Raw genomic sequence first — 13,768 nt, 5'->3', positions numbered from 1 at the left:
ATCTATCCAAGTATGAAAACTTATTCCTTTAGCAAATTTCTTTAAAGCATAAAATGAAGACAAAAACATGGTGAATTGATGAGTGCAAGTTGCAGCATTGATGAACTGTTACCTTAGCAACATCGCTGCTTGTTTTCTTTCTTTTTCTTTTTTCCTTTTTTTAAGGTCTACCTTGAACCTACAGTCAGCCATCCAAGGCTTCATGAATAGTTTAACAAAGAAACAGCAGAGCTATTGAGTAATCCAGGCTCATTAATTGTGTACTTGCCAGGAGGATCTGCCTTTAAATCATTAATGCAGGCAACATTTCTCTCCAGAGCCATCAATGTGATTCCACTGCCTGAAAAATGTAAGAATGATGAATTTTCTTCTTCCTCTCTTACTTTTTGCTGGAACTTCGGAGACACAGGTATTTCAGAAGGAGTCTTAAGAATTAAGGCTGAGCAATGTGTTATAGATTGCTTAAGACTGAAATAGTTTATACTGATTTAGACTTGCATGATGCTCTGTGCTTTAAAAGTTTGTCTTATGTGCTGTTTGCTGAGTGGTATGGGATGAAATTACTTTCTATTTTTACGACAGTGCAGAATTTGGATTATTTTAAGGAGTGCAGAGTTATAGTAAAGTGTTACTTTATTATTATTATTATTTATTATTATTATTTATTGTGGTATGTCTATTATTTTAGCCTTCTTGCTTTTTATAAAGTTTTCTTTGTCTTGGGTATCCTAGGCTGATATTTCCAATGCAGTTCCTGGTAGCAGGTATGATGTAACTGTCTCTTCCATTTCTGCTACGACATACAGCTCACCTGTTAGTAGAACAGTGACAACAAATGTAACAAGTAAGTATGTTTTTAATTAGATTTTTTTTGGTATGAAGCATTGGAAGACAGTATCAAGCTTTTGTAAAGAAATGCTAACATCAGAAAATATATGTATTTAAATAGATGAAAATAGCTGAGTAATTTAAGCAAATGGAAACAAAATCTCTTTAGCTCCTCAGTACACTTTTATTTTTTTTAACTGTCTTTTTTTATTTTTGCAGGATAAGGTAATTATTTTGCATTTTGTGTGAATTGGTCAGAAAGACTGTTAATAATAATTTAATAATATAAGATCATGAAAAGAACTCATTTCATTTGATGATAATAATGATTTAGCTGATAGTAATTCATCTTATTTTCTTAGTTTTTGTGGTTTTCTTTGAAGAATTATTTGGTTCAAAAAATGATTTGGCATTAACAGTGTATTTAGTATGTGGTATTTAGCAGCATTCCATTTTCTACATTCTTACCAAAAAATCCTTTTGATATTCCCCTAAGAATTTAATCTTTTTTTTTCTTTTTTGCTTTCAGCTTTTGGTAGCAAATCTCTCATGAGAATCTACTCAGATTTAAAAAATAATAAATTTTAGGAAATATTTAAAGCCTATTCTGAAGAATATTTTTCTTATATATTACTGTGCACATAAGTTAGTTATTTGATCTTCTACCAACATGATTTTTACAAACAGAACCAGGGCCCCCAGTGTTTCTAGCAGGAGAAAGAGTTGGGTCTGCTGGGATTCTTCTGTCTTGGAATACACCTCTCTATCCGAATGGAAGAATTCTATCTTACATCGTGAAGTATAAGGAAGTTTGCCCATGGCTTCAAACTGTTTACACACAAGTCAGAACAAAGCCAGATAGTCTGGAAGTTCTTCTTACAAATCTGAATCCAGGAACAACTTATGAAATTAAGGTAAATCTTTGTAATCAATTTGGATTAAAATAGTTCCTTCATTTCAAAAGTGAAGAAGATTTTTTATTCTTGGTCAAATCATCACAGCTGAACATAGACTGTGAGTCAAGAATGAACATCTGACCACGTGGGTTCATAACACTCATATCAGTGTCATTTCTTTTTTTCTTATATATGTGTTTTGTGAATTGTCTCTTTTGAGAAACATTTGCTTTAGTGACTTTTCCAAAAAATGCAGATAAAAATTGAGGTTTTGTAAATGAAAATCCTGTTTTTTATTAATGTCAGTTTTCTTATTATTTTCTCTTAAGCCTGTTGATTTATGTGTTTGTTATCAAAAAGTCTGAAACATGGCTTGAAATTCTCTGTTGAACTGATTTCTCTAAGAACCATGCATTTTAGTTCTTTCACCAAACATTTCCTGAGCAGTTACTGTCAGTGTTGAGAAAGTTTTAGTTCTTCACAATGTTAAATGTGTAAAATTTAGCATCTTATTTTAATATAAAAATGGAAGAACACCTATACTTTTAAATTAGACTGTATGAAAATGCTTAAAGTTAAGAGATCTCTATAATATTTTCAGAAAATAGATAACAATAGAAATATCTTACTTTATTCTTTTTTTTCAACATAACCCAAATAGGGTCTTTAGGATCAAGTAATAATTGAATGTGGTAAAATATACTCATATGCTGTGTAATATGTGATCAGAGATAACAGAGGACTCTAGATGGTAAGAAATGATAAGAAACATTTCTCTGAGAGTTCTTTACTGGAATCAAAGAGTACAGCAAAAATTTGGAAGTATAGGCAACACTATCATTACTCTCAAGGAAAGAAAAGCATGAAACAACTCCTTTCTTATATAGCAGTCCAATTTAAAGATTTGTGAAAGCATTTCAATGCGAAGATATCAGTTAAAGACTACAGATATTTTTCTTGAGATTTAGAAATGGTATAGTACAGACAGACATTAATACCAAAAATACATATTCTGATTAACACATATGTTATATTATAGGAAATAATCATATGCTAAATGTTAATGGAACATAAGAAAGTATTATTGATAGAAAGGAGGTTTAGCCAACCTGGCTCAACTTATATTTATTTGAATTTGAAATTGTATTCCTTTTATTTCTTATCTATTAGAAGTCTTTTATTCTCCATTTAATTAGATGCTTTATTTCTTTTCTTTTCCTTTTCCTTTTTTTCTTTCTTTCTTTTTTTTTTTTTTTTTTTTTTTTTTTTTTTTTTTTTGGCTTTTGGGCCTCCATGACGCTTAGGGGTTATTCCTGGCTATGTGCTCAGAAATCGCTCCTGGCTTACGGGACCACAGAAGATGCCGGGGGATGGAACCCTGGTCTGTTCTTGCCACTTGCAAGGCAAAAAGCCCTACCGCTTCGGCCCCAAGATGCTTTATTTCTTTTTTGTTTTGCTTTGTTTTGTTTATTTGGGGGGGGGGGGGGTTCACACTTGGCAGCTCTCAGGAGTTACTCCATGCTCTGAGCTCAGAAATCGCTCCTGACAGACTTGTGGGACACTATTGATGCCGGAAATCTAACTAGGGAATCTAACCAGGGAATCCAACTGGGGTCTGTCCAGGGTTGGTCGCATGCAAGGCAAAAACCACTGTGCTATCGCTCTAGACCCGATTAGATGCTTTAATTCTAAGGCATGATTGTGATCTTGACTCTGTTCAAATAGATGTTAGTCATTGCAGAATTCCAAAGTGTATTTTGTTTGGAATATTTGATATCTTCTAATGTGGAAATAAAATATAAATATCAGGAAAAGTTATTAATCCCTTAAAACAATTATATGACATATTCCCATTTTAAAGAAAAGGAGAATCTGATATTGAGCACTTTCTTAAATCGACCAGTTAATTCAGTTGGAAATAGGTAGAGCTGCTATAATCAAGATAGTCTAACTCATGTTATGACATTTTACAGAGATTAAGCATTTCGTTCTCACAACATTTCTATATCTGTTCTAATCTTTTTAGACTGTCAATCCATAAATTATATTCCTGCTTTTAAATTTGAGAATACTTGAGCAAATGATTATTTATTAAAATTTAGTTTTCCTAATTTTTACCTGTACATTTTACCTGATTAAATAGTAAAGTTTACAGTTAATTAAATTAACTATTATATATACATATGTATAGTCTATTATTTATTACAGAAATAGTTGTAGTGTCTTAGCAAGATTGAATACACAACAAAGAGATTGGTTCTAATATTTATTTCTGTGTAAATTTGGGCAGTTAATTTGAATTCTCTCACCTAGTTTTTCTTATCTATGAGATCTTGATAATCCTAGCTCCTGTTTTGAGAAAGTTGATAAAATTAAATGGGCTATATATTTAGTAGGGCACATAAAATTATTTAATAAATATGAATTTAGTAATATTAGTATTTTCTCCTTTAGAAATCTGAGCCCCAGGGGCTGGAGTGGTAGCACAAGCCATAAGGCGTGTCTGCCTTGCCCGCTGTAGCCTAGGACAGACCACAGTTCAATCCTCCGGCATCTCATGTGGTCCCCCAAGCCAGGAGCGATTTCTGAGCGCATAGCCAAGAGTAACCCCTGAGCATCACCTGGTGTGGCCCACCTCCCACCCCCCCCCAAAAAGAAAGAAACCTGAGCCGCCCTTGAATCAAACTATGCTGGAATATGCTAGATGAGTACATAGAATAGAATGCCTGTCTTGAATACAGGCAGAAGGTGGGGAAGGAGGTAGATATGGGGCATTGGTGGTGGGAAGGGGAATATTCTTTTTTATAACTGAAACCCAATTACAAACATGTTTGTAATCATGGTTGCTTAAATAAAAATATTATTCAAAAAAATTCTTTCCTCTGGGGAGTATATATAAGTTACAGAAGAACTATCTTTACTTTTAGATTTACAAACCATTCAATGCTTTATTATTTATGATTCTGCTTAATTAAAGAGAGAAAATCTTGAATGTAACTTCTGTGGTCTGATTTAGGTTGCTGCTGAAAACAGTGCTGGCATTGGAGTTTTTAGTGACCCATTTCTCTTCCAAACTGCTGAAAGTGGTAATTATCCTAAATCTTTTATGCAGACTTAACTTAGTTATTAGTTATCTGAAACAAGTACAGTTGTAACCAAAATCTAACACTAAACTAAATCTTTTAAGAATGTGTCAGTTCAATTAATTTTCCAGATTTTTGGAATAATTAGGATACTCATTAAAGCTTATTGCTGATTACAAAAACAGGAAATATATCTTGATAAACTTTGAGAAGGCAGAAATAAAAATATACAATGAAAATTATCCATGACCTATTTCATTTAAAAAGTGCTGTTGCGGGGCCGGGTAGGTGGCGCTGGAGGTAAGGTGTCTGCCTTGCAAGCGCTAGCCAAGGAAGGACCGAGGTTCGATCCCCCGGTGTCCCATATGGTCCCCCCAAGCCAGGGGCGATTTCTGAGCACATAGCCAGGAGTAACCCCTGAGCGTCAAACGGGTGTGGCCCAAAAACCAAAAAAAAAAAAAAAAAAAGTGCTGTTGCTACATTGCTATATTTCTACTTGACCTGTTATCCTTCATGTACATAGTTTATATGAATCTGTATTAATGAAGGTTGGTTTGTTCTGTACACGTTTTAAATCAAAAGCATTTTTATGATTCACTTTTATTAATGCTATTTTAGTGGTTAGGATATTAACCCATATATATCGTTATATAAAACTTATTAAAGACAATGGCATTTTTCCCGTGCTAAGAGAAAATATATTATTTATTACCTTTATTATCTCTATTTTATCTTTTATTTTATTTTATCCTGTATTGTCGCATAGTAAATTTATCCTTTATTTTTATACTTCTATCCTTTATTCTATCCTTTGTTCTTTCATAGTACTATCTGTTCTATCAACAAATCTTGCCAACAATGTATCAAAGTATATCCAGAGGGGCCTTAGGGAGGGTGCTTGCCTTGCATAAGGCCAACCCTGGCTTATCCCAGACATCCCATATAGTCCCTAGACCCATCATTTTGGCTCCTGAGTGTAGAGACAGAGTAAGCTCTAAGAATTACATTGGTGTGGCCCCCAAACAAAAATATATGTATATATTTAAATATAAGTAATAAGAATAAATACATATTTAAATACATATTATATTATTTAACTTCTATGTATAAATTAAAAATATATAAATTTATATAGCATTTCTTGACTAGGTATTTAAATGTTTCCTCACTGCTTTTCTTATTTGTGTCTGAATAAAGTACTGATTGCTTTCTCCACCAGACCACATCATCTTTTGAAAAATAAGCTCAACACTATGCTGCTTTTCCCCCCTAAGTTAGCTGGTTCCCATCCCTTACCCTCACTTTTCATTCATTTCTTACCATCCTCTTTTCTCTGCTATAGCCACCTTTTAGCTCTGTACTTGTTCCCTCTACCTAGAATAATCTTTGACTATATATAGAACTCTCTCACTTTCCTGACTCAAGTTGGAAAACTTCCTAAAATATAGCTATTTTTCTCTTCTATTTTTCTCTTCTTTTCTTCTCCTTTTTATTGTTTATTTGTTTTGTTTTTGGTTTACACCTGGTGATGCTCAGGGGTTATTCCTGGCTCTGCGCTCAGAAATCGCTCTGGCAGGCACGGGGTACCATCTGGGATGCTGGGATTTGAACTACCATCTGTCATGAATCGGCTGGGTGCAATGCAACACTCTACCACTGTGCTATCTCTCTGGCCCTCTCTCTTGTTCAGTCCTATTTTCACCATCTCCCCTCCCCCCACATTGTAACAGCCAAGATATTACATGTTTGCTAGATTATTTTAAAAAGTTATTTTATTTATAGAGATATTTTGAACTCTATTGGGAAATTATGATAGCAAAAAATGAGAAATGCTACAATACAGTAAAAATAATCCCAGAGCAAAAGCCATATTCTATTTCTGACTTGTGTGAGTTTTTGAGAAAACTTCAAAATTACATAAGAAATTCTCTTGTTCAGCTTTCTTTCCTCTACCCCCTCAAAAATAAGAAAATAAATATATGTCCACATTTAATGTGATCACCAATCCCCAATATTTCTCCAGTGGCTTTTTAAAATTATGTATGTTACACATTCACCCCTTCCCATTATTACTGAAATGCAGTGACTGTTGCTGAATTTCATGAGGACATCAACTGTACTCACTCCAGAGTGCTCCCTTCCCTCTATCGTACCCTAAAGGCTCCTCCTATCCACTTTCCTTAACCTTTATTCCAAGTAAGTTCAGTTCTGCAGACAAACGAACTTTACAGTTCTATTGTTGTTGGCCATTCATTGCTCTTTTGACTATTCATATTTATTTTATCATATTATTCAGAAATTCAGATTTTGTAGTTATATCCATTAAACTTCAAAAATTCATTACTTTAGTTTCCGAGTGTTGGTGTTTTTTTTCCATTTCTGTTTTTGATTAATTTTCATTTTCAACACATCATGGTCTGAGAGGATAGTTGATATAATTAGAAAGTGCCTTTTTGTACAAATAAATGAATAATTGTTTTAATTGGTCACTTTTTTATTGTCAAGGTAGCATAACTTTAAAATACTCTTTTAATATACATTTATTACTCAAATTTATTTGTATATTTACAAAAGTGAATATGTATACTGTGGCTTATTTGATAGTTTTTACCAATGAATGTATTGACCAAATAATGCTAAAGTAAACAATCACTCTTAAACATGGATAGGCACAAATTCCATTGATTTTAGTCAAAAAACAATGACTTATATTTTAAAAGAAAAATTTTCACCCAAGTAGATTTTATCTAATATGAAATATATTTTCTCCAAACCCCAATATGTAATATATTTAATTTTAAACAATATGAAAAATGTTATGTTATATTATATTACACATCATAGAAATAAATTTATCAAATTATAGAACAATTATTCTTAGTTTTATAATTTTCTTCTCTTTGAATCCTCTCCATTTTTCTAGCACCAGGAAAAGTTGTGAATCTCACAGTTGAAGCTTTTAACTATTCAGCAGTGAACCTGATTTGGTATTTACCTCGGCAACCAAATGGAAAAATTACAAGTTTCAAGATCAGTGTCAAACATGCCAGGAGTGGGATAGTAGTAAAAGATGTCTCTATTAGAGTAGAGGACCTTTTAACTGGGAAGTTACCGGAATGTAATGTAAGTGTCATGAAACATTTTGTCTCAAAAAATTTGCCTAAATATTGACCTTGTAGTTTCTGACATCTGTCTACTGTATACATATATTTCTTTTTTATCAATAAGTTTATTTATTTATAGAATTAAGTGGTTAAAATTTGTATTAACAATATTAAGTAAGGTACCAGGAGAGAAGGTTCACAAATTCAGTGATGAGATAGGCAATTATAAAGCCTGAAATAAAAAATAAAGGATATTACTAGCTGAAAAATATTACACTTTCATGAGAAAGAAGGTAAATGAGGGAGTTGCAAAAGTGGATTTTTTCTGTTGTATAATTCTTTCAGCAAAGTAATTATCACTCTAGACATTGATGAGAAATGCATGGAAGTACTTTAATAAGCTTTTTCTAGATTGCTGATTTTCAAAAAATATTGTTGTTAGGCTGACCTCGTGATACAATGGTAGCGCATCTTACTCCAGAAAATATCGTTGGTAATATTTTTAATTTTATTGATGCATAAGCACTCAAAATTACTTTAGTTTGAAATGTTTTTAGTTAATAGAAGTCCCAAATCTTTTAAAAATTAGGATTGTTATTACATAATTTAAATTCATATCTACATACACACATACAATATGCATTTCATTGGTTTTCTCTTCTTATTTTTAAGAAGATTATGTTAATAATAAAACTGATCTATGCTTAAATTCACACGAAGGAACATATCTATTTTCATGTCTTTGACTATTGAATTTTTAGCATTAATTAAATTTTTAAAATATTTTTATTGTTTAACATTTGATTCCAATCAGTTGTCATGATGTATAAGGTTCAAAGAAGACAATAAATATATTCTGCTCTAAAAATTGTAGAGATATGAAAATAATTAAAAGATAGCAAAAATTTGGCAATTGTAATTAAAATGGTAATTTAATTGGAAAGCACTTTAAACACTTGAACTATGAATAATTTTTTAGTATGAACAAAAGTGAAATGGATCACACCTCTCCTGTTCACTGAGATACTCCATTAATTTTTATTGATATTTGTGTTATCCATCAGGAGAATAGTGAGTCATTTTTATGGAGTACAACTAGCCCTTCTCCAACTCTGGGTAGGATCACATCCCCAGCGAGGACTACGCATTCTTCAGGCACAGGGACACGAAACCTGAGAAGCTCCGTGTGGGAGGAGCCCATCAGTTTTGTGGTGACACATTTGAGACCTTATACGACATATCTCTTTGAAGTTTCTGCGGTGACAACGGAAGCAGGTTATATTGATAGTACTATTGTCAGAACACCTGAATCAGGTAGGTTTTCATTTTTGTACTAAAAAAAAAAAAACTGGAATCTTATTTTTCTATTTAATCTATTTTTTTATTTTTATTCTTTGGTTCAAATCTTCTCTACTTTAAAATACACCCCAAACCATAAATACAGAGCTCCCATAGTGAAACATCTTCAACTTTTATATTCTTTGGTTATATTAACAAAAACTAGAAAAAAAATCCACCATAAACTTAAGAGAGTTAATTTGAAAGAATTTGATTCTAATATCCATTCTATTAAGAACGATTTTATTCTGTGATTCTAACAATTTTTTATGTTGTTGTTGACCAATAATTCTTGCCCTCCTATGTTTTCCTTAATCATCCATGTTCTCTCAGTAGTATTGTTGTCAAATACAAATTACAATTTTGGAAATTTGCAATTGTAGGAAGTTTCCAGTGATTAACATTTTAGTAAAAGATAAAAACACTAATTAAAAATAGAGGCTGGGATGGAGCTTATTGCTTTAGCATGGTGCCTCCTGTCTATATCTTGGCTCACTTCTCATAACCTTCTAGAAAGAAAATCTAGGGAACCAGAGAGTTAGTACCACGAGTCTTATATAAGGCCTCTTGAGGTCCAAGACAAGTTCTACATATGGTTCCCCCAGCCTTGCCAAGAGTTATACCTAAGCACAGAGCCTGTGAACATCACCAGGTGTGATGCAAAATCAAGATGTATATAGTTGTTTATTTTTTGCACTGCAATTTACTCATATAAAAATTGCAGACAATAATCTCACTTCCTTATTCAGTAGTAGTATTAGGATTGAATGTGTATAAATAGATATTATCATTACTAAATTTTAAATACTAGGAGTTCAAATTTCTAGGATGGACATTTGAACATATATGGTAGTATGGTTTTATATGTATATACATTTACATATGTAGATGGATGGTAGTTACTGACATTTAGGTAATTTTTGACATCTTGGAAATTATTACTGAAAGGACAATTTCATTCAAGCACAGTATTTTTTGACGGTGTAATATTCAGTTTCTATTATTTTATTATATCTGTTAGATTTTTTGATTATAAGAATCATTTTTGAATCATAACATTTCAATCTTCTGTACACTCTTTATCTTCTTAAATAATTAAATAATTCATGAGAGACACAAAAATGAAATTATTTATTTGAATGAGAACTTCTTTGAAGGAAGAAGGAAAAATTGTATGGTTTAATTGTAATTTACAAAGTGAAATATTAGTTTTTTACTTGACCCTATATTCCATGTTCCCTTATCACTTTTATAAAGCCAAATACCTACATCTTATGTAATGTGATAAACATGCAGCATAAATGTTTCAGAACAATAAACAATACAATGAATTTCAGATGAAAGCTGAACTGTCATTTGTCAAATTACAGCATTAAGTAAAGCTTAATCTTGAAAATTATTTTTTTAACTTTATTTATTGATTGATTGTTGAGCCACATCCAGTGGTACTCAGGGTTACTCCTGGCTCTGCACCCAGCAATTGCCCCTGGCAGGTGGGGGACCATATGGGATGCCTGGAATGGAACCAGGTCCCTCCTGAGTCTGCTGAATGCAAGGCAAACGCTGTACCGCTGTCTATCTCTCCCGTTCCTTGAAAATTATTTTTAAGTGAAAAAAATCTTTGCTACCAATGTAATTTTTCCTCCAGATTTGTTTTATGAAGTGTATTTAATAATAAAGGCTCTTTTATTGACATGTGCATCTCTTATTTATGTCTCAATAATTATTCTAGTGCCTGAAGGACCCCCACAAAACTCTGTGACTGTTAATGTGACAGGAAAGTCCTTTTCAATCTCATGGGACCCACCAACTATAGTTACAGGAAAATTCAGCTACAGAGTTGAATTATATGGGCCTATAGGTAGGTATTAATTGATTTTGTTGATCTTTGTGAGAAAGAATGATAGATGTTTGCTTACTAGCATCAAGCTTTTCAAGAATATGGGATAAAATTTTTTATTATTTGCTGTAAAGGAATAGGATCAGGTGTTACTACGAGGTTGCAAGAAGACTAGGGATATTTAGGGCTTATGTATTATGTTCACTCAATGGAAGGCTTTCTAAAATATGTTTTATACCTTATATTCCTTATATTCCTTACCCTTATAATTTTATGGGTATTTTAAAGGTCGAATTTTGGATAACAGCACAAAAGACCTTAAGTTTGCATTCACAAACCTAATACCATACACAATATATGATGTGTATATTGCTGCTGAAACCAGCGCAGGAATTGGACCCAAAACAAATATTTCAGTATTCACTCCCCCAGAAGGTAAGAACATCTTTTATTATGTTAATAAAGAGTTTTTCCACTGTCTAAACATTTTATTGTGTTGCTTAAACATTACTTTGGAAGCAATTTGGTTTCTCTTTGCTTTCTTTGTGGGTATCTTTACAGCAGTTATGGCACTTGCTTTGCATATGACTTGACAGGGTTTTTTCCTGGCACCCATCCAGATGTCTCTGAGTAGAGCCAGGAATATGCCCTAACCACTACTGAGTAGCTCATAAGTAAAACATAACCTAATAAAAACCATAGTGTTCTTTTTTGTTTGTTTGTTTTTTGGGGTCACATCTGGAGGTGCTCAGGGGTTACTCCTGGCTCTGTGCTTAGAAGTCGCTCCTGGCAGTCTCAGGGGACCATATGGGATGCCGGGATTCGAACAGGGGGTCAGTCCTGTGTTGGGCCGCATGCAAGGCCTTACCGTTGTGCTATCACTCGGGCCCCCAAATCCATAGTTTTAAGTGAACTTTAGTGCTTATCTTGCCTGTGGGTGACCTGGTTTTAAACTCTGGTAACCCATATAGTCCCCAAACAAGAACATGTTATCAAACCATTTCACCACATGGGGGGGGGGTGACATCCACAACAAATTTGTAATATGACCTCATTTTGTTTAGGGATTACAATTAGTGATAATTGTTTATATAACAACATTAAATATTTAAAGAGTTCATAATTTATATGATTATTAATATTCATATGTAAATAAATAGATATGGGTAAATGTGTGTTCAAATAGTGAATTTAAATTTATAGATATTGGGTCTGAGAGGTGGCGCTAGAGGTAAGGTGTCTTCCTTGCAAGCGCTAGTCAAGGAAGGAACTCGGTTCTATCCCCTGGTGTCCCATATGGCCCCCACAAGCCAGGGGCAATTTCTGAGCTCTTAGCCAGGAGTAACCCCTGAGCATCAAACGGGTGTTGCACCCCCCCAAAAAAATTTATAGATATTATTCAAAATTATAACCACTAGAGGGCAGCAGCCATTAAATTTTGTGCTTCAAAACCAAGCCTTAATATTTTAATGTTGAAGACATGTAAAAATATTTCTTAAGTTCCAAATAAAAATTCTAATATGTATCAATTTAAGCATATAATTATTTTAAATAATAATTTTTATTGCTACTAAAAAGTGAATAGCAAATCTTTACAGTAATATTGAAGGTACATAGTGACAATGAATGAGGGCCATTCCTACCACCAGGGTTGTCCCCCCTCCATCCCTTTTCCCAGGATATGTCCCATATCTCCCTCCTGTGCCCTCCAGAGTTAAGCATATGATTTTACAAAGAGAGAAATACTCATAATAGTAGCATTTCATTTTTGTATGAAAAATTCTTCATTGTTTCTTCTACCAGAATAATTGAATGTTGCACTGGTGAAGGGGGGTGTTCTGTTTATGACTGAAATCCAACGACAATCATGCTTGTAATCATGGTGCTTAAATAAAAAGTTTATAGAATAAAAAAAAAAAGAAAAAAAGAATATGGGCCCAGGGCAGTGACACAGGTGGTCGGGCGTTTGCCTTTCAAGATCTAATTTAGGATGGACCGCAGTTCGATCCCCCGGTGTCCCATATGGTCCCCCAAACCAGGAGAGATTTCTGAGTGCATAGCCAGAAGAAACCCCTGAGAATCACCAGGTGTGGCCCAAAAACCAAAAACCAAAAAAAAAAAAAAAGAACAATTGAAGTCTTGTCTTCCTTCTCCAGTAGGTTTTACTTTTGAGCCCAATTGCACTTAAAAACAGATTTTAATTGTTTTTAAGAAAACTAGAAATATTATGAATGAATATCAGCAGCACATATGCCAGGACCCTTGTTTGAACTTAATAGTACTTTTCAATCAACTCAATTGAACTGATTTTTATTTTGCTATGCAATTAAATGATTTTAGAAATTAAATTGTCTTCTTTCAAGTTGCGTCCATTTCATTTCCTAAATTGAGTATATAATTTAAGATAATTGATACATTGCCACCCTTCTTAGTATGTTGCATAGATAATCTTGAAACCACGATGTTTAAATAAAGTAAAAGAATTAATATGAAAGAGAGAAAATGAAGTAATGTATTGTCACATACAAAACACCATGCTGCTTATTTTAATTGTCACTAAAACAATTCTTTATTTTTAATTTACTTTTGATTAGCTAAATATGCGAGAACTTTTAGTGTATTGTTTCTTTTGTTTCACATGGGTTATTCTTGACAGAAAATTATCTTGAATAGATGACT

The 13,768-nt window shown here is 33.0% G+C and overlaps 1 protein-coding gene across 1 annotated transcript in view; it reads left to right on the top strand.

Annotated features, from left to right (window-relative positions):
• The first annotated feature begins 358 nt into the window (after window positions 1–358).
• The window catches only part of PTPRQ (protein tyrosine phosphatase receptor type Q), a 196,462-nt gene continuing 183,052 nt past the window's right edge, over window positions 359–13,768 (top strand). Inside the window, 8 exon segments of the mRNA XM_049783346.1 lie at window positions 359–409; window positions 733–844; window positions 1,516–1,742; window positions 4,741–4,810; window positions 7,731–7,930; window positions 8,976–9,225; window positions 10,982–11,110; window positions 11,378–11,524. Coding sequence (XP_049639303.1) covers window positions 359–409; window positions 733–844; window positions 1,516–1,742; window positions 4,741–4,810; window positions 7,731–7,930; window positions 8,976–9,225; window positions 10,982–11,110; window positions 11,378–11,524 — 1,186 coding nt within the window.

Source organism: Suncus etruscus, chromosome 11 (assembly GCF_024139225.1).
Source record: "Suncus etruscus isolate mSunEtr1 chromosome 11, mSunEtr1.pri.cur, whole genome shotgun sequence".
NCBI lineage: Eukaryota > Metazoa > Chordata > Mammalia > Eulipotyphla > Soricidae > Suncus > Suncus etruscus.
The sequence above is the reverse complement of the archived record's forward strand: the minus strand, read 5'-3'. Positions and strand labels throughout refer to the sequence as shown.